This window comes from Sinocyclocheilus anshuiensis, unplaced genomic scaffold (assembly GCF_001515605.1).
Source record: "Sinocyclocheilus anshuiensis isolate Anshui unplaced genomic scaffold, SAMN03320099.WGS_v1.1 scaffold1429, whole genome shotgun sequence".
Taxonomy (NCBI): domain Eukaryota; kingdom Metazoa; phylum Chordata; class Actinopteri; order Cypriniformes; family Cyprinidae; genus Sinocyclocheilus; species Sinocyclocheilus anshuiensis.
The window spans coordinates 328,716-348,639 of NW_015548305.1; the positions used below are offsets into that span (position 1 = coordinate 328,716).

General features: G+C 37.5%; 1 protein-coding gene across 4 annotated transcripts in view; it reads right to left on the minus strand.

The window, feature by feature from the left end:
* Nucleotides 1-19,924, minus strand: part of LOC107656180 (activating molecule in BECN1-regulated autophagy protein 1-like) — an 82,908-nt gene that overhangs the window by 17,896 nt on the left and 45,088 nt on the right. For 3 of the 4 annotated variants that reach the window (XM_016443920.1, XM_016443917.1, XM_016443919.1), the window contains 4 exons: nt 17,511-17,699; nt 16,343-16,497; nt 12,337-12,476; nt 5,497-5,607 (listed from right to left, as the gene is read on the minus strand). In XM_016443920.1, coding sequence (XP_016299406.1) covers nt 5,497-5,607; nt 12,337-12,476; nt 16,343-16,497; nt 17,511-17,699 — 595 coding nt within the window. The remainder of the gene's footprint in view (nt 1-5,496; nt 5,608-12,336; nt 12,477-16,342; nt 16,498-17,510; nt 17,700-19,924) is intronic. The other variant, XM_016443921.1, reaches the window with a different exon arrangement.

Below are 19,924 nucleotides of genomic sequence, written 5' to 3' on the forward strand. Positions count from 1 at the left end.
TCGGAGAGAAGAGAGCGAGAATGCGCGGCTGACGTTATTGCCTGTGCTGCTGGTAACGAAACGGATTGGCTCGGAATCGGAAAGAAGTGAGACTGACCAGCCGGTCACCGATCCGGGCCGATCATGAGGAAAATCGTCCGATTCCGATCCCTGGCCGATTGATCGGTGCATCTCTAGTCACAAGCTTCTGATCGGATTGAATCTTTTGACATGCGCACACTGCATGAATATACAGAGTTTCCCACTGTTGTCGGATACTGTTTTAAAAAGCACACTTCACATTTATCTACTTTGGGTCCTAATCAGGCGACGACCAGCACATGAACTGTTGTGCGGTGCTGCTTACTTTAGAAAGCAGTAAAAGTGCCCCTTCCCGCACCCAAAACCAGTCGTCTGCTGATGAGAGTCTTAAACAAGGACTGGTGGGACGTTGTCCTGCTCCACTTCACAGACGCTGAGTGAAAGGGGAGTTTTATAATGACTGGACACTCATTTATGACACTTTATTTACCAAAGACAGCTCATTCCGTGCGTCATACGTCATTATGATATTTTTACATCACAGCCATAGACTGTATAAAAACATGGACGTAGTGTCCGTGACGTCACCCGTAGATTTCCGAAGAGCGTTTTTGAAGTCTAAAGTAGGTGGAGCCGACCGTCGCCATCTTGGCAGCGCGTCACCGCGTGTCACTCCTGGATAATCGAAAATGGGCAAAGAGGCGGGAGCTGGTTGCTGAAACCACGCCCACCTAGCTCGACGGTGGTGACAGCAGTGGCAATCCACCTGTCACTCAAGTGGCCGCGCCCTTAATTATGCAGAACTTAAAGGCTTAATATAATTTAAACGGATGAGTTATAAAAAAAACTTCACTCCCCTCCAGTTGTCATGAAGGGCAAAATTAGCTATATAGACCAAAATCATTTTTTGAACCAGGCTGTAAACATGTTTTTTTTCTGCTGTAAAGTTGGGCAATTTAACATGGGGAGTCTATTTAAAGTGCACTTTTCATAAGTACGCGATTTGGGATGCACCTATACAGCTTTGCAACAATATGAGGGTAAGTAAATGACAGAATTGAATTTAAATTTGGGTGAACTATCCCTTTAAATACAGCACATACAGTAAACTATGGGACAGGGTCATGTGGCATAAAACACTAAATTGAAAGTATCCTTTAAATATAAATTTAATTCCGGTCCTTGAAATTTGAATGTAATGAAGTATAAATAAAATGAACTGAAATTCAAAGAACTTCATATAATTGTCATTTTTAACAACGAAAGCAAAGTCTCCAAGGAAAATGTAAACATTTGAAAAACATTTAAGTTTAAAGGACTATAGAAAAACACACAGACAGGCAGTAACAGGCAGTGGATGACCATTAGTATTAGTTATGCCTAATCATGTGATGCCAGCAGTCTTATGTTGTTGTGGCCTTCCTCTCGGCCACCTGCTCCAGCCATAAGCCTGGATTCTGAGCTGCCAATATAATGGCCAGGATGGTGATACTTTAAGGGGAGATGGATACCCCATCACAATCTTGGGTGAAGCACTGTTGCTATAGAGTGGACTAAGATGTCTCATTAAGCCCATTGTGGACAACTGTGGCACCAGTGTGTCAGGAAACGAAGACCAACAAGATAAAAACAGCAGTAACACACCTCATTGAGGCTTTTTTTTTTTTTTTACCAAAAAAGTGTCAGCAAAACAAGCTGGATTCATGGCTGCTGTGATGGGGCTTAATTAGCAGCAGCCGTGCCTCACAGCTGTGCTTCGCTATCATGCCCATCCACTAAGTGACACGCTGCTGTTGCCCGGACCTTGGAGAGCTGGTCGGTGATAATTTGATGGGAGGTGAATTCTCAGTCACACAATATATACCACATCACAACAGAATAGATGAAAAGGTATTAACGAAACAGCGCTTCTTTATTAGCGCTTAGAAATATGCTCAGTATGCCAAGCCAAAGAGCAAAAATTACATAATTTATTTTCTTTTTTATTTTATTTTCTTTTGAATTAAACATACAGCAGGTAAAATAAGTATCGAACACACCTCCATTTTTCTCAGTAAATATATCTCTAAAGGCACTGTTGACATGAAATTTTCACCAGATGTCGGTAACAACCCAAGTAATCCATACATACAAAGAAAGCAAAACAAATAAATTCAGAAATTAAGTTCTGTGTAATAAAGTAGAATGACAGAGGGAAAAAGTATTGAACACATGATGAAAGGGAGGTGCAAAAAGGCATGGAAAGCCAAGACACCAGCTGAAATCTATCAGTAAATAGAAAGCAATCCTGCCCCTAGTCAGGATAGCCCCTAGCCTGGAAATTAATATTAGCTGGTTTAGTCCCAACTGATGGCCTATAAAAAGGTGTCTCATGACCAACGTGTCACACAAGAAACATTTCATGATGGGTAAAAGCAAAGAGCTTTCTCAAGACCTTCACAACCTTATTGTTGCAAAACACACTGATGGCATTGATTACAGAAGGATTTCTATACTTCTGAATGTTTCAGTGAACACTGTTGGGTCCATAATCCGGAAGTGAAAAGAACATCATTTCACCATAAACCGTCCACGACCAGGTGCTCCTCGCAAGATTTCTGACAGAGCAGTGAATAAAATTATCAGAAGAGTTGTCCAAGAGCCAAGGGTCACTTGTGGAGAGCTTCAGAAAGACCTGGAATTAGCATGTACAATTGTTTCAAAGAAAATAATAAGTAATGCACTCAACCGCCGTTGCCTGTATGTACGCTCACCACGCAAGGCTCTATTGCTGAAGAAAAAGCATGATGAAGCTTAAATTTCAGTAAGCGTGTTCAATACTTTTTCCCTGGGTCATTCCATTTTTTTTTTTTTTAACCCAGACATTTAAAAATAACACATTTTAGAGCTGTAACAAAAATACCGTGATATTTTTGCTTAAGGTTATCATACCGTCAAAATCTCATACCGGCCCATGCCTAATTTCAACAAATGACAAGCAAAATCAAATCCTTAGGAGCTTGTGAACAGTTTTGTAGCATTTTCAAATGCTGGTTTAATGTACTAAGACAGTGATGCTAAAAGACATGCAGGTGAGCCAGAATATTAACGCGACATGTTTAAACGTTAAGCGTTTTCCTCCCTTTAGAAAACCGTAATGTAGAAAGCGCTTATGGATTAAGACAGTGATATTTAAAGGGTTAGTTCACCTAAAAATGAAATTAGCCCATAAATTACTCACCCTCAATGTATCCTAAGTATATATGACTTTCTTCTTTCAGACGAATCCAGTCGGAGTTATATTAAAAATTGTCTTTGATCTTTCAAGCTGTTTAATGCCATTCAGCGGGTGTTTTGCGAGGTCTTAACGTAAATAAATGCGTTGCGTTCACATTTTGAGCTTATATGCGTATCTGCACATAGTATATGCTTTACAATTTTGTCTTTATCACTGTCGTGGTACATTAAGCCACTTAAAGCATTTTAGCAAGTCCCCTGTTCAAGTTCTACTAATTCACAAGCCTAGTGAGAGTCATACTCGCAAAGAAGGTAACGTTAATTATTAAACTAACAAAATCAAATCTTTCAAAAACACAGAAATGTGATTCTTTTATTGAGTGAGAGGCAGTGGGTTTAATCAGTGACATTAACAGATTTACTATTCGGCATCTTCTCGGCGACCTGCTTCCTTTGGTGTTTTAACACATAGAAAAAAGGTGAAAAAACATGCTGCATTATCCAGTTTTCTCTCAGAATGATGATCTGAGTTACTATTGCAATTCTCGATGCAGCATGAATGACATACAATGGTGACATTTTTCAACCACGACAAAAAAAATTAAATACTGCCCTAAACTCAATAGCGGAAAGGCAGCGCTATTCTGCAAGTATGGCGGATAAACAAAGCAGTTTCCCAGAACTCAACGCGGCGTTACATCACATTCTCATTCTCTATACCGTGGATACCGTTATATATTCATGAATTCAAATTTTGCATTTATATAGTTTTGTTCTATTTGGTATGCTTTGCAAATTTTAACACAAATGATGATTAAGAGTCGAGGCTGAACGTTATACTACACCGGCATTAGTAATCAAACATGTAGAGCATCGTAACAGACCAAATTAATAGAGCGCAAATCGCCTACTCCAGTGGTTCCCAAAACTGGGGGGGCGCGGAGCTATAACAAGGGGGACACGGCAAGGCTGAGGGATAGTGTACAGTCAGCAGATTATTTTGCAAAAGAAACCTCTGCAGAGTGATAAAGACTACACTACGTAATTTCCCCACTTACCATGCGGCCACTTGTCTGATAAGTAAATAATTGAGCGCAAAATATTAATTTGACATTTTAATTACCTCAACATGACTCGCAGTACCCCGCTTGAGCGCTCCGTTGTCAGTTGTGTTTGTATCAACAACAGACCACTAGATGCCGTGATTGAAGAGTCAGAGTTGTATTGCAGGCAGCCATGTAGAAATATAAATGAACAATGTATGGTTCTGCTCTAAGCATAAAAGTTACAAGTTTGTGAAAGGACTTCCAGTGCCAGGTAAACGTAAAGCAGATTATGAATATACTTAAGATTCACAAATACCAAAACAACGTGTCTACACCAGACGCGATGTGACAAAAGCAAATAGAACCCAGTGATGTTCTCTGCTGTGGATGCAGCGCGACGCGACACGACAAATCCATGACAGTAAACTGATGCCGCGTTCTATTTCTGACGAACTCCAGCGCTCTGACACAAAGAACAACTTCAAATATTCATAAGAGAATCGTGAAAAAAAGAGTTTCCTTAAAGTCCGCATGAAATCAAAATTGACTTTATTTACTTTACTAGCGCACATTGCTAGTCTTGATGTAAACAATTAATCCATGCAAGTTAATCCGCTGAAAAAATTTGTTTGTCTTCGTAATCTTTAATCAAAATCTGAACATTTACTTCCGCTCTGGAATGGCATTCCTTTTCTGATGACGTCAGTTTGACGGCTAGGGCAGAATATCCTTAAACACACCCCTCCAACCGTTAGATTGCTATGAGTGAGAGACAGAGAGGAGGAGCGCAAACATAAAACCATGCCCTCTATTCAATATTCTGTTTCAGCTGAAAATACGTCACTACAATGAAATAAAGTCGGCAGCAACTTTCGGTTCACGCAGACTTTAAAAATATTAAGCAGCACAAATGTTTAAAACATTGATAATAATCAGAAATGGTTACTGAGCAGCAAATCAGCATATTAGAATGTATCACCTGGACAGTGTAAAATATTGTGATATGAATTTTAGGTCATATCGCCCACCCCTAATATATATATATATATATATATATATATATATATATATATTTTAATTACATTTTATATTAAATAAGTGAAATCATTTAGAATGAAAAAACAAACAAACATGAATGCTGAATTTAAATGTATTAAAAACAACAAACAACTATAGGTTCTGGTGCTCTCAATAAAAGTATGTCCATACTCACCCTGCTCTGTCTCCAGCCCTGCTGCTACTGGTTCCAACCCCTCCACCATTATTGATGGTGAATATTCTCTCAGAGTGTTCAGAAGTGCCGTTGCTATCTGAGTGTACATCACTGGACGGAATATTTCCATGGCCACGTACATAGGCAGACAAAGAAAGAGAAAGAAATAAGCGCCTGTAATCCACGTAAGGCTCATCGACAACGTCACATATACTGTGCAAGAAGAAAAAAGGTTGACCTTCATTTCAACTCTACAGAAGCTAAAAGTTTTAAACCGTTTTAAATTCTAAGGTGACATCCACTGGAAATAATTAATTGCACAGAGATAAATAAAAACATAGAAGAAAGAAAGAAGAAAAAAAAGGGAAAATGTGTTTTCCTGATTAAAAACTATAATTAAAAATCAGACAAACATCCCATGCATTAAGTTAAAAAAATTCCCCTTTGACTTTGGGAAACCCTTGTTTTACTTTGTCGGGTTTAAATACAGAGAAAAAACTTCAGCAAACACAGCATAAGAACAAAGAGCTGAGCTTAAACAACAGCAGACAGAAAGAGAAGGCTCTCTCTTTCTCGACTGTGTTAGAGCTGTAGTCCGTTGACTGCTCATTTGCCTAGCTCAAAGAAACTCGCTATAGTCCCCACGGACTCCCACAATGCATCTATGCAGCTCATTAGCATATCACTGACAGTCCCATAGTTGCCGAGGCTGACATCCACTTCATCCAACCATCCCGCGCACCTGTCTCCAACCAAGAGTTCCCGAAGATGTTACCTCCCAATGGGCCTGTCCAGCTCTCCTTCTTGCCCCCTTTTCCCTTCTACTATTCTTCTCTGTCTGTTAGTCTCTTTCTCTTTTCTCTAAGGAAGTCTAACTAAGGGAAAGCAAAACATCTCTCTGACTACTGTCTGAAGAGCATAGCAGGTCAAAAGGTTGGAGAAAGTTGTGAGAGGTGATGAATACTTGCATATTATAGAGCTAAGGTAATTAACTTATGAAAAAAATAATAATAAACAATGTATAACACAGAATAACCACTGCTTCAAGCTGGTGGTGCTTTTTAATGGATAGGAGACAAGCTATGAAGGCCTGCTCATGGTATTCTTGAATGTAATCAATATTTGTGCACTTTTAAAGATCTTTTTTTCAACACATCATAATGAGTGGGTTTTCCCCAGTATGAGAGTAGGCTGATATGTGGAATCACTGGGGGCTAATTACCCGTTTCAGTCGGATCGATCCATCTCCTGCCAATGTCCATCATAAGCTGTAGAGTAACAGCCTTATAGGCACTGACAGAGCGGAAGCAGTGTGTGGTCCTGGCTGCTTGCAGAGAAAGGTGAAGACGATATTCTAAACCTACACAACCAGTCAAAAGTTTTTGAACAGTAAGATTTTTAATGTTTTTTAAAGAAGTCTCTTCTGCTCACCAAGCCTGCATTTATTTGATCCAAAGTACAGCAAAAACAGTAAAATATTGATTTATTTTTACTATTTAAAATAAATGTTTTCTATTTGAATATATTTTAAAATGTAATTTATTCCTGTGACTTCAAAGCTGAATTTTTAGCATCATTACTGTCAGTCACATGATCCTTCAGAAATCATTCTATTATTCTGATTTGCTGCTCAAAAGCGTTTATTATTATTTTTATGTTGAAAACAGATGAGTAGAATTTTTTCAGGTTTATTTGATGAATAGAAAGTTCAGAAGAACAGCATTTATCTGAAATATAAATCTTTTGAAACATCATAAATGTTTTTATCATCACTTTTGATCAATTTAAAGCATCTTTGCTAAATAAAAGTATTAATTTCAATAATCCCCCGACTCCAAGCTTTTGAATGGTATAGTATATAATGTTACAAAAGCTTTTTATTTCAGATAAATGCTGATCTTTGGATCTTTCCATTCATCAAAGAATTCTGAAAAAATGTACTCAACTGTTTTAAATATTGATAATAATAATAAAAAAATGTTTCTTGAACAGCAAATCAGCATATTGGAATGATTTCTGAAGGATCATGTGACATTGAAGACTGGAGTAATGATGCTGAAAATTTAGCTTTGATCACAGGAATAAATTACATTTTAAAATATATTCAAATAGAAAGCAGTTAATTTAAATAGTAAAAAATATTTCACAATATTCCTGCTTTTGCTGTATTTTGGATCAAATAAATGCAAGCTTAGTGAGAAGTGAATTCTTCAAAAAACTTTAAACTTTAAAAAATCTTACTGTTCAACAACTTTTGACTGGTAGTGTATGATAATTAAATGTATAGGGGATGGGAAAAATCTGTCTGTATATTAACATCAAGAATGGAATGAACAGCCTAATAAATATTAGGGCTAAACTTTGTCTTCAAAATAGTGTCAAATGTCTCATATAAGCTGCCATCACTGAACTGTGTGCATTGGGATGTCATGAAGAATGTAATTGATCCTATTAAGCAGTCAGTGTTGTAGAGACCAGCAGATAATTCGAGTCCAAGCCAAGACTGAGACCAGAACATAAGGGTCGTGTTTGAGTCAAGACCAGGTCCACAACAAGACAAAGACCATGAAAACATGGAGTGTATTCACACCTGTCTTGTTTGGTTCGACTGAATCAAATCAGTTCGTTTCCCCCCTTAGTGTGGATCTTTTGGGCAGGTGTGAATACAGCAATCGCACTCGGGTGTGGACCAAACAACCGCATCGAGACCCAGCTGAAGAGGTGGTCTCGGTCCAGTTCCAAACGAACTCTGGTACGGTTGAATGGATGAACCAATGAATGGATAACCTTAGCACACGTGTGGTTTTGTTTACAATTTCTGGTTCACTTGCAAAAAGGGAAGTGTGAAACCGAACCGCACCAAAAAAAAATAAAAAATCAGCATTGTATTTGGTCCGGACCAAAGCAAGTGAACTAGCGGACTTTCCTGGTGTGAATACACCCATGGTTTTTTTAATGGATAGCCTCAAGTCCAAGTCAAAGACCATATTTTCAAGATCTTGGTCTTGTCATGGACCTGGGAGCATGACTTGAGCATGACTCAGACTGCAATGAGATGGTGTATGACTACAAGTCGTCTTAAATTTCACACATAGGATTTACTCCAGATGTGAGTGTCTAAAAAAACAAAATATAAAGTAAATAGCTTGCATTATAATCAATGAAGCTGTCTATACTGGAAGCCCCACCTCTATTTTTGAGTCATTGCAAACTCAGTTCATTTTACGCGTCCATCTGAAATAAAATAATTTACAAATGTCATATGTGTGTATTAAGTGTAAGATAAATAACCTGACAGTTCTGTTGTATCTGGCTTTTAATCTAAAAACCAGATGATAATATATTATTTGCATTTGTTAACGGCTGTGGCCTTGGGCACTTTACAACTTCAGCCAGAGGTTGAGGATGATATAAACCAAAACCCATGCACCTTTGTAAAAAAAATAAAAAATAAAAATGCTTGTAAAATACGCCCAGGAAGGCCCAATTGAAGACTATCACATTTCTATATTAGTTAGTTACTATTAGTTACAGTCCTCCAGGACAGAGATAGGCAACCTGGGCATCAAACAACAACAGCATGCACACTACATGAATTTGAAGAATGACATGAATAAAGGTGCATTCACACCATGTAGTAATTACTATAATTATGAGATTCCGACTTGTAAAAAGCATTCCGTTTCTTGTAGAACCTGTAATTACAACCTGACCACTGCAACGTCATGCGGAAACCAAATGGCAGCACCTTCAGCACTAAAATAACCACTTATTTCTCAATATTTCCATTTATCAATTCCTATTGTTAAAGGGGTCATATGATGCTTTTTTAAAGATCATTATTTGGTGTATTTGGTGTAACAGAATATGTTGACATGCTTTAATGTTCAAAAAACATTATTTTTCAAATACTGTACACATAAAATGCATTGCTGTTCTGTTGTAAGTCATCTTAAAGATTCCTAAATGCATCTACTTTCGGAAGGCCAAATAAAGTGCTTTTGCTTTCGCCTAGAAACACACAGCGTCTGCCTGACATGGCTGCTTCAACACTAACTGCGGTTACTGAAACCACGCCTTCTTTCTTTGCGTGTACATTTGGGCGGCATTATGCAAATATTTCCACATAGTGAGGTAGATATGTGGGGGCGTGTTAGAATGAGCCGTTTTAGGGGGGCGTGGCAGAGTCTTAACTTTGATAAAGAATATCTCTTTGGTTTTGAGACTTTAGTCTTTGCAACTTCAGGGATCTTATCTATGCACAATCAGCTTGTAACACTCCAAAGAGAAAGGAAAACTTGAAATCGCATCATATGACCCCTTTAATGTCTTAATAATGCAAGAATAATCTGAAAATAAAAGACATACAGCACAGTTTAATGCAGCTAGTTGAATAACTATATCTAGTATCCCGCTGAAATTATACTTTTATTAATAAGGCATTTGCATAAAAACTGTTACTTGTTGTATTGCCATTTTTACTGATTGCTCAAATTACAGTTTCATTTACGTGTTGCCAAAGAAACACATTATTGAGTCTTATTGAGAGGACGTGACCAACCCTGAGTAGAACATCACAGGTTATCTAGAAATTACGGTAATTACGACAAGGCGTGACTGCAGCATAAAGCCTTTGTTGTAAAAAATATAGTGTGCAAACGGAAATAGCAACAAGAGAACTAGCCATTATTCTATACAAAATATTCACCTAATTTCCTGATATTCAAACGCTTTTGTATGTGTAGGAGCATGCCTGTTAAGATCATGAATTTTGTGCTGATGACTGTCAACAAATAACTGCGATTAGCGATTTAATAATTTTTATTAAATTTTTAGGTCCCACTTTATATTAGGTGGCCTTAACTACTATGTACTTGCATTTAAATTAATCATTAATACAATGCACTTATTGTGTACATACATGTTAACATTGTACTTATATTTTAAAAATACCTGCATGTAATTACATCTATAATTAATTTCTGTAATTACATTTAGAATTACACTGTTGACCCATCCCTTACACCTCAACCCACCCTTAAGCCTACCCATACCACCAAACCTGTCCCTAACCTTACCTGTATCCCACCTCAATAGCAGCAGAAGTGTTTAGCAATACAATATGAACACTGTACTTATTTTTCTATGTAAGTACATAGTAGTTTAGGCCACCTAATATAAATTGGGACCAATTTGTATATTTTAGTACCATTGAACATAAATAGGCCCATACGATCCTCTGTGCTTCTGCATCTCTTCTTGTGCGAGTTTCATAATACACTTGCATCACAATATGCTGGCCTTTACATCAAACATGAACTTATGAACCCATGTTTGACAGTTGACAGGAAAAGGTGGTTTATGGTTTAAAATGTTTATTAGTATTTTTCCTCACACCCACCTATCATTTTTCTTCAGAAGACATTTAGATTCATCAACTGGGGTCATATGGATTTCCATCATGTTCACTGAAGGACCCATAAACTTTTTTCCTAAAATCTCAATTTGTGTTCCACAGAAGAAAGTAAGTCGTAGACATCTTGGACAGCATAAGGTTGAGTAATTGATGAGAGAATTTACATTTTTGGATGGAGTATCCCTTTAAACTGCATTACTGTAGCTCGCACAGTTCTAAGCTATTATCACCAAGGTTGGAATCCCAGGGAATGCATGAACTGATAAATTAATAACTTGAATACAATATAAATTGGTTTGGATAAAAGTGTCTGCCAATTGCATACATGTAATGTAAATAACGGACCGGTGTGGTGCCAAAATCCGACTCCTCTGCTTCTCCCTACAAATTAGAAAATGTGAGTTGAGAGTACACATTTGATGGCATTTCTTTTTGCGCTTAAATTTCCCTTATTTAAATGACAAAATGTGATTGAAATTGAAAGTTCACAATTATCATCTGAAACAACTGTGATTAGATCAAATAACTTCCTTAATCAATAATCGAGACAGACTCTTACATGTTTCTATAAGAGCAAATTATCATGTAAATTACACTAAGACAGATAAATTGCTGTCACGACTGATGCCAAGCCATTGGATTTTTTGTGTCTAAGGCACACAACATTATATTCATTGGGAACCGGACACCACACACGAGTACATAAACTACAAATAAGGCTGTGAGCTTGTGTATGATGCATTTTCGGTTTTCTCTAATTAGCAAACTGTTTGCATTAATGAAGTGAGAGCATGTTTACATTGTAGAGAATGTTTTTGCTGCAACGTGGGCTTTTTGTATCCACAGTAACCTTGATGATAATTATGAGAAACTTGCAAAAAAGCAACATCCACAGGCAAGCTGCAAATTATACAACCAAATACAGTGGTGGGAAATGATCCTTGAAGTGAATTAATTAGTGTCTGTTTCGCTAACAAACACCAATCACTTGCAGGAAAACTTCTTTTAAAACTGCTGAAGAACTGACAAAACCAAAAAGGTTTTTGAGATGTATGACATTCATTTACATAAACAAAAAACAGAGCAGTTCTCACCAGAAAACAAAAACAGATGGGCAAAGCAGAGGAAAGACAGACTGAGTTCAACATTCAAAACGCTTTTATATGCACACCATTTATATCGCAACTTGTTTTATCATGGTTAACATTACGGATCATTTCTCATTTAATGTTGACCCACACCCAGATGAGTAAAGGGCTCATTATGTTTAGCAAGCAATTATCTTGAAGAGTCCAGCTGGGTTTATTAAACCTTTCTTTAAAAAAAAAACTTTTTTTTAAAACTTACAACAGCACTTTTGTTCTTTAATGCAAAGTGATTTATGACCCACAAGTGAGCTATGGAGGGATGGATAGGAGACTCACACAGGTCTGCAGATGACCAGATCTCCTTTGTTGGTTCCATAAGCAAGCCCAAGCCCCGGTTCTGGCAGCCAGCGTGCAGAATTTATACTGATGTGTCTCCGCTGGTCTTGGGCCATTGGATACACCACATCAAACACCCTCTGAAAAATATACAAGAACACACCTGTTTAAACCAGCCCACAGTCCTCTCAGTAGTTTCGCTCATTCTATCAGTCGCCAACACCTCCCATCATCCTCTCTGCTGTAGACTGCCGTCTCTGTCAGATATGTCAACACTGCTAGCTTAACTGAGAAGAGGCTAAACTGTGAAAAGTCAAATCTCTTTCTCCAATGTACTCTTTCTCTTTCTTTCCAATCCATTCCCCCGTCCCTGTCTGTCAGCCTTGGCATACTACTTACACTCCACTGGCTCTAGAATAAAAAGACAAAAATAGGACAAGCTCATGTCTGCCAGGGAGAGAGAAAGCGGTCTCATTCATCTGCAGCTGAGTGATCAACAGACAAACTCTTTCTCTCTCTCTTTACTCTAGACACAGAAAATTCAGGACAAGGATAAAAGCCACAAAGGCTGGCAGTTCAAACAGTCTCTTTAAGGGAAGAGAGTGTGTATGAGAGGGCTGCACATGTCTGCAAGACACCACCTGAACGCAGTGTGTTTGTGCATCTGGACCCAGTAGATTGTATTGCAGGGATGCTGTGGGGCTCAGCAGTGATGATGACTTAAACATATACAGCTCTTCTGAGTGTGTTTATATGAGTAGTGTTGATGTATACAGCACAGATTAATTACTACGAGTTCCTAAAACGCAATATAGTTCCTGACAAATTCATTTTCAACAACATTCAAATCAGTTATACATTATTCACACAAATTTTACTCAAATCTAATCCAAATCTAAAAGTTTGGAGACAGTAAGATTTTTTTTGTTTTTGAAAGAAGTCTTTTATGCTCACCAAGTCTGCCTTCATTTAATTCAAAATACAGTTACTGTGAAATATTATTACAATTTAAAATAACTTATATTTTAAATAAGAAATCTTTATATCAGAAATCATTCAGAAATTATCAATCAGAAATCATTCCAATATGCTGATTTGCTGCTCAAGAAACATTTCTTATTATTAGAAATACTGAAAATAGTTGTGATGTTTAATATTTTTTTGTGGAAACCATGAAACATTTTGTTCAGGATTCTTTGATGAATATAAAATTCAAAACAACAGTATTCCTTTGAAACAAATCTTTTGTAACATTACAAATGTCTACTGTCACTTTTGATTAATTTAATGTATTCCACTGTAAAATTCTTTTAGTTCCTAAATATTACATTGCTCATAAAACAGACATTAATTGCCAGTTACCCATCTAAAGCATCCTAATGTGAAACTACAGTGTGCATCAGCACTATCAGACAATACTGGCAGGTAAGTGGCATGAGACAAGTACTTTAAAACAGCTTGAAAATGAAAATGACTATTACATAAAAAAATTAATATGTAGAAAAAGTTGTTCACAGCAAAGCTGGAGATAGAGCCTCGGGCTAACCTTTGTTCATTTTCTTTCCACTCTCCGCTGTATAATTAATCCTGCTAATAAGCAGACACATTAACGGTGCTGATGTATTAAATTTATTCATTATCTACCATACGAGAAAATATCACTTCAAATAAATAAACAGAAAGATCTATTCTAATAAATAAAGACATGAGGGGAAACAGAACATAATTATAGAATGGAAAATGATAGAAACTAATAAATAAACATACCATGAGTGAGAAACGTCTCTATACAAACAGTCATAAAAGCTGAAAACACAGACAATGAAATGCACCAAAAGTGCTGTTGCTATGGCTACAGCTGAAATCAGGCACCCTGTAAAGATGTTGCAAATGTATATAGTAGTTAATAATGCATTTTGCACCCATACACCTTTTTCCCGTGATTCACAGCAGAAGCCTGTTGTCATTTTCCAGTCCAGGTGTTTTAACATTTACATATTAGCTAACATAAATTACATTTTGTTATTACTGTAGACATTTGTAATGTCTAAGCAAAGTACCTAAACACAAGTAAAATAATGTATTTTCATGTCAAATTAATATATTCAGAATTACTCAAGTAATAATTTGTTGTAAATCAAAAAATATTTTACTCCAGGTAAAGTGTACAGAAGCCCTATAAGACCATGCATTATTTTTTTTCTGTCCTGTCCTGACCTATACTTAACAAAAGATGTTTTGTTGAGCTCTTGACTTCAATTTTACATCACTCACACTGGTTAGCTTGGAAGCATTCTACACAAAGTTCCTAGAAAAATCTTTTACTAACAATAGCACACAGAAAACCTGAGCTCTTACTAAACTTATGCTGACAGTTCAAATGGTTCTGGTTTTTGCAGTTCCTACAATGATGTTTAAGCACTCCATAAGAAACTTTTATCTCAGTCTCACATAAAATGCAGAGAAAAGTTCAATGAAAGCAGTTCTGGAAAAAAATATTTCACACAGAGCCGTGTGAAAGGCTGACAGTCAGGAGGCAGACCTGTGAAGCTCAAAGACTCATCATTATCTCATATAAGACATAACAGTGCAGCACTGTCCACTTCATTACATCACCTCTGGTAGTGATGTACAATAACCATTAGAGCTGAGAAAGCGTGCTTGAGAGTGTCATTAAGAGAGACTGAATTCATGTATGGATTATATTTTAAATACAGCTCCAGCTGCAGTAACAACGGTACTAACATCCTTTAAGACCATCACAGTTTCTGATTAAGACATTATTGTAAGAACTACACTGTGGTGACCAGCCTAATTAAGAGGATGCTGTATATTTTTTAATACAAATGAGGCTCAGCAAGAAACACACAGAGACTTGAGCGGGGAGGAGCACTGATGAAATAACCACAAAGACCCATGAAAACATGAACAAGTGCTCACTGTACGCCGGCTTTCTAACCTCTGCGGAGAGAGATTTGGTGTTGCATGTTTAGAGACTGAACAAGGATAAAAATGAAGCTCTCCTGCTCCATCGCTCTCAAATTAATCCGAGTTCAGAATCCTGCCATGAACACAGCTTACAAAAACAAAAGTCAACCATGGAGATATTTCCATTTATGCCCTTCGCTCCACACAAACACACAGTTTTCCCACTTCTCTCTCCCTCTCTATTTCTAAGAGAGCGTATCTAGGTCAGGTTCCTACTCAAAGGCTTTTCCAAACCCCAGGCTCCCCCCTCTGCTGTAGAGAGCACAGAGAGCTGATCTACATATGGCAGACCACCAGTAATAACCAAACATCACAATAATCAAACGTCATGAAAGGAATGACTACATTGACTAAAAATGGAGGAAAAAAAGTGTAGTAAATGGGTTTTATGGAGTCTTCACTTTGAGAGTGATTTGGAAAACATTTAAATGGAAAATTTGTGATTTCATTTAAAAAAATACAGTACTTTTTGTTATAAATATTTAGATGGAAGTCCTGCTGTTAGAAGGCAATTTTTTTATTTGTTTACTTTTTTTATTATTTAAAAGTGTCTATTTTATTTAAGATTTATTTTTGGTGTTTTTGCCTTTATTATGACAAGACAGTAATGAGACAGGAAGCGAAGTGGGAGACAGAGGGGGGACAGGATCGGGAAAGGTCCGTGAGCCGGGACTCAAACTTGGGATGGCTGAAGCGCAACGGCGCTATATGTCGGTGCGTTGCCCACGAGGCTATTGGCACCAGCTCATTTTTATTTGTTGACCTTGAACTGACATCTTATATAAGAAGGCCATCTAATTGTTTTTTTTGTTTTTTTATTGTAAGATACGTGTACAGATTTCCAGCTTACCTTCACAGAGTTTAATTTAATTTTAAGGAGGTATGGTGGTTTAGATTTCTAGAAATAAATAGTGCTTTCTTTTGTCATAAGACATGGTCACATATTTTGTTTTACATCGTGACGGTATTGAGAGCTGTGGCAGTCTCTAAAGAAGATGTGACGTCAGCAGTGACATACCCTCATGGACGTCTCTCCTCCGTGGGGCTGCTGCAGTCTGAAGACCTGTGCCACCATGTGATCAGTGATCTGATGCAGCAGGATGCGGCGAGACGCCAGACCCACCATCACGTAACGACCCATCGGAGACAAACTGAGAGAGATGGCATTTGGACCTGTGACAAATACGCATGGAAACGTTGACTGAAAACTACAGGCTAAGCCAAACCATTAGAAAATCACCACAATTGTGTGAAACAATAATTTCAACAAGACTGGGATACAGGACTTTTTGTTAAAGCGGCAATATAATAAAGCAATACACTGAATGAGCTAGCTAAGCAGTAACTACATATAAATAGTCAAATCATGGCAGTAAGCCTATTGTGAAAAAGACTGAACTAAAATTATGAAAATCCAATGAAAAAATTTTGAACCCTATTAATACAAAAATGTTCATTTGTACATTATTAATTGCTGTAAATGTTATAAGCAGAGGATTCAGACCAATCTGTTAAGCGTGAAATTAGAAAAGTTCACACTTAGACCTGCTCAGACTGTAATTATAGCTAATATAATTTTTCATCCTAAAACCTAATTGAATTTCATAGCCATTTAACTTTAGAAATCAGCCTTGCTTGGCGTGTGCATGAGCCAAAGAGTGCTAGCGATGTGATCAGCAAATGGAAACGAACGATTTAGTATTGAGGACCCTGGTTGATTGCTCTCATTAATCCACTGTTACTGGATAGGATGAATGATAGTTCCTTGAGGCCTGTACAGCCAATGGCGAAGACCAACCCACATAGAGAGAGAGAGAGAACAGCGTTTCAAATCACTTTAATCTAAAACAAGCAGGACTCATACTTCCTCATCATTGGTTTCCATTAGCAGCCTGGTCCCAGCCCTGCCTTCATTTGGCTTTTAAATGGGGACTATCTAATTAAAGCTGCCTCTAAACGAGCTCCATCACTGCTGTTTGTTCAGCCACTTAGAGGGAAAATGAGAGCACAATGCAAACAGCCGTGTCCCTTTGCATTCGATTTAATTAAGCACAAGTTTAAAATAATTTCAGCTCTGATAGCTCAATCAGTGTCTTAAACGCTCGTCAGCACAGGGAGGAGAGTCATGTTTTTACAAACTAACAGCCCTTATGAGGTCGAGCGGTTCATGTCTCAGGGTCACTCACCAAATCTCTTGGAGTAGAGCATCTCTCCCAGGTTGTGTGGGGCCAGGGAGTACACAGCCAAGATGCCCTCATCAGGAAAACCCCTCTGACTGCTGGGAATGAACACAGCCAGCAGCTGCCCGTCTGCTGAGATATCACAGCTCGCGTCATTGTAGATCTTACAGTTGGGCACCAACACATTTACCGACACTAAAAAAAGAAATCAGACACAAGAGTCTAAATTAGGGTTGCACCGATATGGAAACTGCGCCTGGTAATGATAACCGATGATTATTTGGATTTTGAAGGCAATGTATATTGGCCAATATTAGATACAGTATTAATCTACATTGACTGATTACATTACATGCTTCAAATAACAACAAACATCACATACAGATTAAAATTGCTTTGAAAATATTTTAAAATACGTACAGCCAAATATCTTTCTGATCTTTTTATAAAAGTTAAATGGAAGATGTACATTTTAATTTTAAGTTAAATGGAGGGAGAAAAAAAGAAAAATCGACATACTGCGAGTAAACATTTCATCTATTTGTGTTTAAGAATAGGTGAGCCAACTAGAAATAATGTGCAATCACATGGTAATTTGAATATAATGTATTAGATCAAATATAATGGCCACTTTCACTCACTGGACTGATACTAAAATTTTACATTTACATACCAATACTATTATGACTGCAAAAATATCACATCTCTAGTCCAAACCAACACATAAATTTTGTTTTGGAGTAGTGAAAAACAGGGAATGCTTTAAACATAGTTATAGTTAAAGGAGCTTTAAATGTTAAATATTGAAAAGCAAATCTGCTGTATTTAAACTAAACATTAAACTCCACTTTTTAGAGCAAGGTCATTAAACTAGCATGCTCGTAAAATTTGCCAAAAACTGATTGCATTGTCAGCCTCTGCATCTGCCAGATTTATATTCTGCATCCAAATCTCTGTTTGCACACGAGCAGTACTCTGTGTAACAATCTTTTTGCTAAATTAGCAGAAGCTGCAGAATTGCCATAAGTTGAGCCACAATAAAAGTGATTTAGCGACTAACAGAAAGCCACATCTGTTCAGCCCACACTAATGAATAAGAGAGCAGAGTGGCAGGAGAGAGAGAGTCTGTATGTACCCTTCTCATTTCAGCACATAAACCTCACACACACACACACACATAAAAGACATCTAGTACTACCATTCTGCCAAGCAGGATGCAGAGAGAAAAGTATAATGTTTCTGCTCTGGAAACCACATGTCAACTCCAAAATTAATTGCGATTCCTGTTTTCATTTTCTGTTATACACATAGCATAATCCTTTACTGTTTCCATGGCAATTTGCATCCTGATGAAGCCATCTTTCAACACACAGAATGGTAGTAATATTCAGAAAACAAACACTGTGTAAACAGGGATATTACAACACAAATGTGAGTGAGCGGAGACAGCTGATTCATAACAATTGTTTAGATGAAGCGACTTATTCAAAGCATTAACAGAACAATAACGTACTGCTCTGGTCTCATGCATCAACGTGTGTCATTGTGCAGAGGTCTCTGAATAAAGCATCAGGTGCGTGTGTGTGGGAGGTGTAATTAGGGCTATTTGTGATTTAGAATGTGAGCGTGTGATTGAAGTGTTTGTCATTTCGCTGGAGAGTGAGTGTGCGTGCGGACGGCGCTGGAAAAAGTGTGAGGGCACAAGCTAAACAAGAGCAGGTGAGTTTTGGCAGGTGACTGCAAGTCATTACGCACATTTAGAAAGATGGATTTGTTTTAATCACCCAGTGTGTATTTGTGTATCTGTGTGCATGTGCTCACCGAGTAAGGTCAAGAGAGTCTGAGAGGACAGGAGGGGAGATTTAAGCAGGAGTGTGTTAATTAAATAGGGCAGTAATTTAGTGCAGTGATGAGGCTGCTGCCCAGCAAGACCTGCATTTCACTCTCTGACACACATACACGTCCATCCACCCACAGTCACTCATGCCCACTCATTCACTGGAGGCCAACAGGAGCTGGGAGAGAGGAAGAGGGAAACTGTTTTTTGATAAAAAAAATAAAATAAAAAAAAAAGAGCAATAAAAGTGATGATGAAAAGTCACCACCTGCAGTTCTGAATGTGGTATTTGCATTCAATGCTCAAGTGTGTATCACATAGAAATCAATAAAATAAAATAATAATCACCTGAATGTTTGTAAATGCCTCCCTCTGTCTCTTACCTATATTCAGGGGTGCACACAAGTCGTTTCAGTCTGGTTCTCATGAGAGCACCTGGAAATTTGGTTTGGTGCTCACACTGCACATTAATGGCCATTAAATAGAACTACAAAAAATAAGATAATTAATAATAGTAATAATAGTATTGTTGCACATTATTTTTTTTAAATAAAATAATAAATCAATAAATAAAGTGTGATAA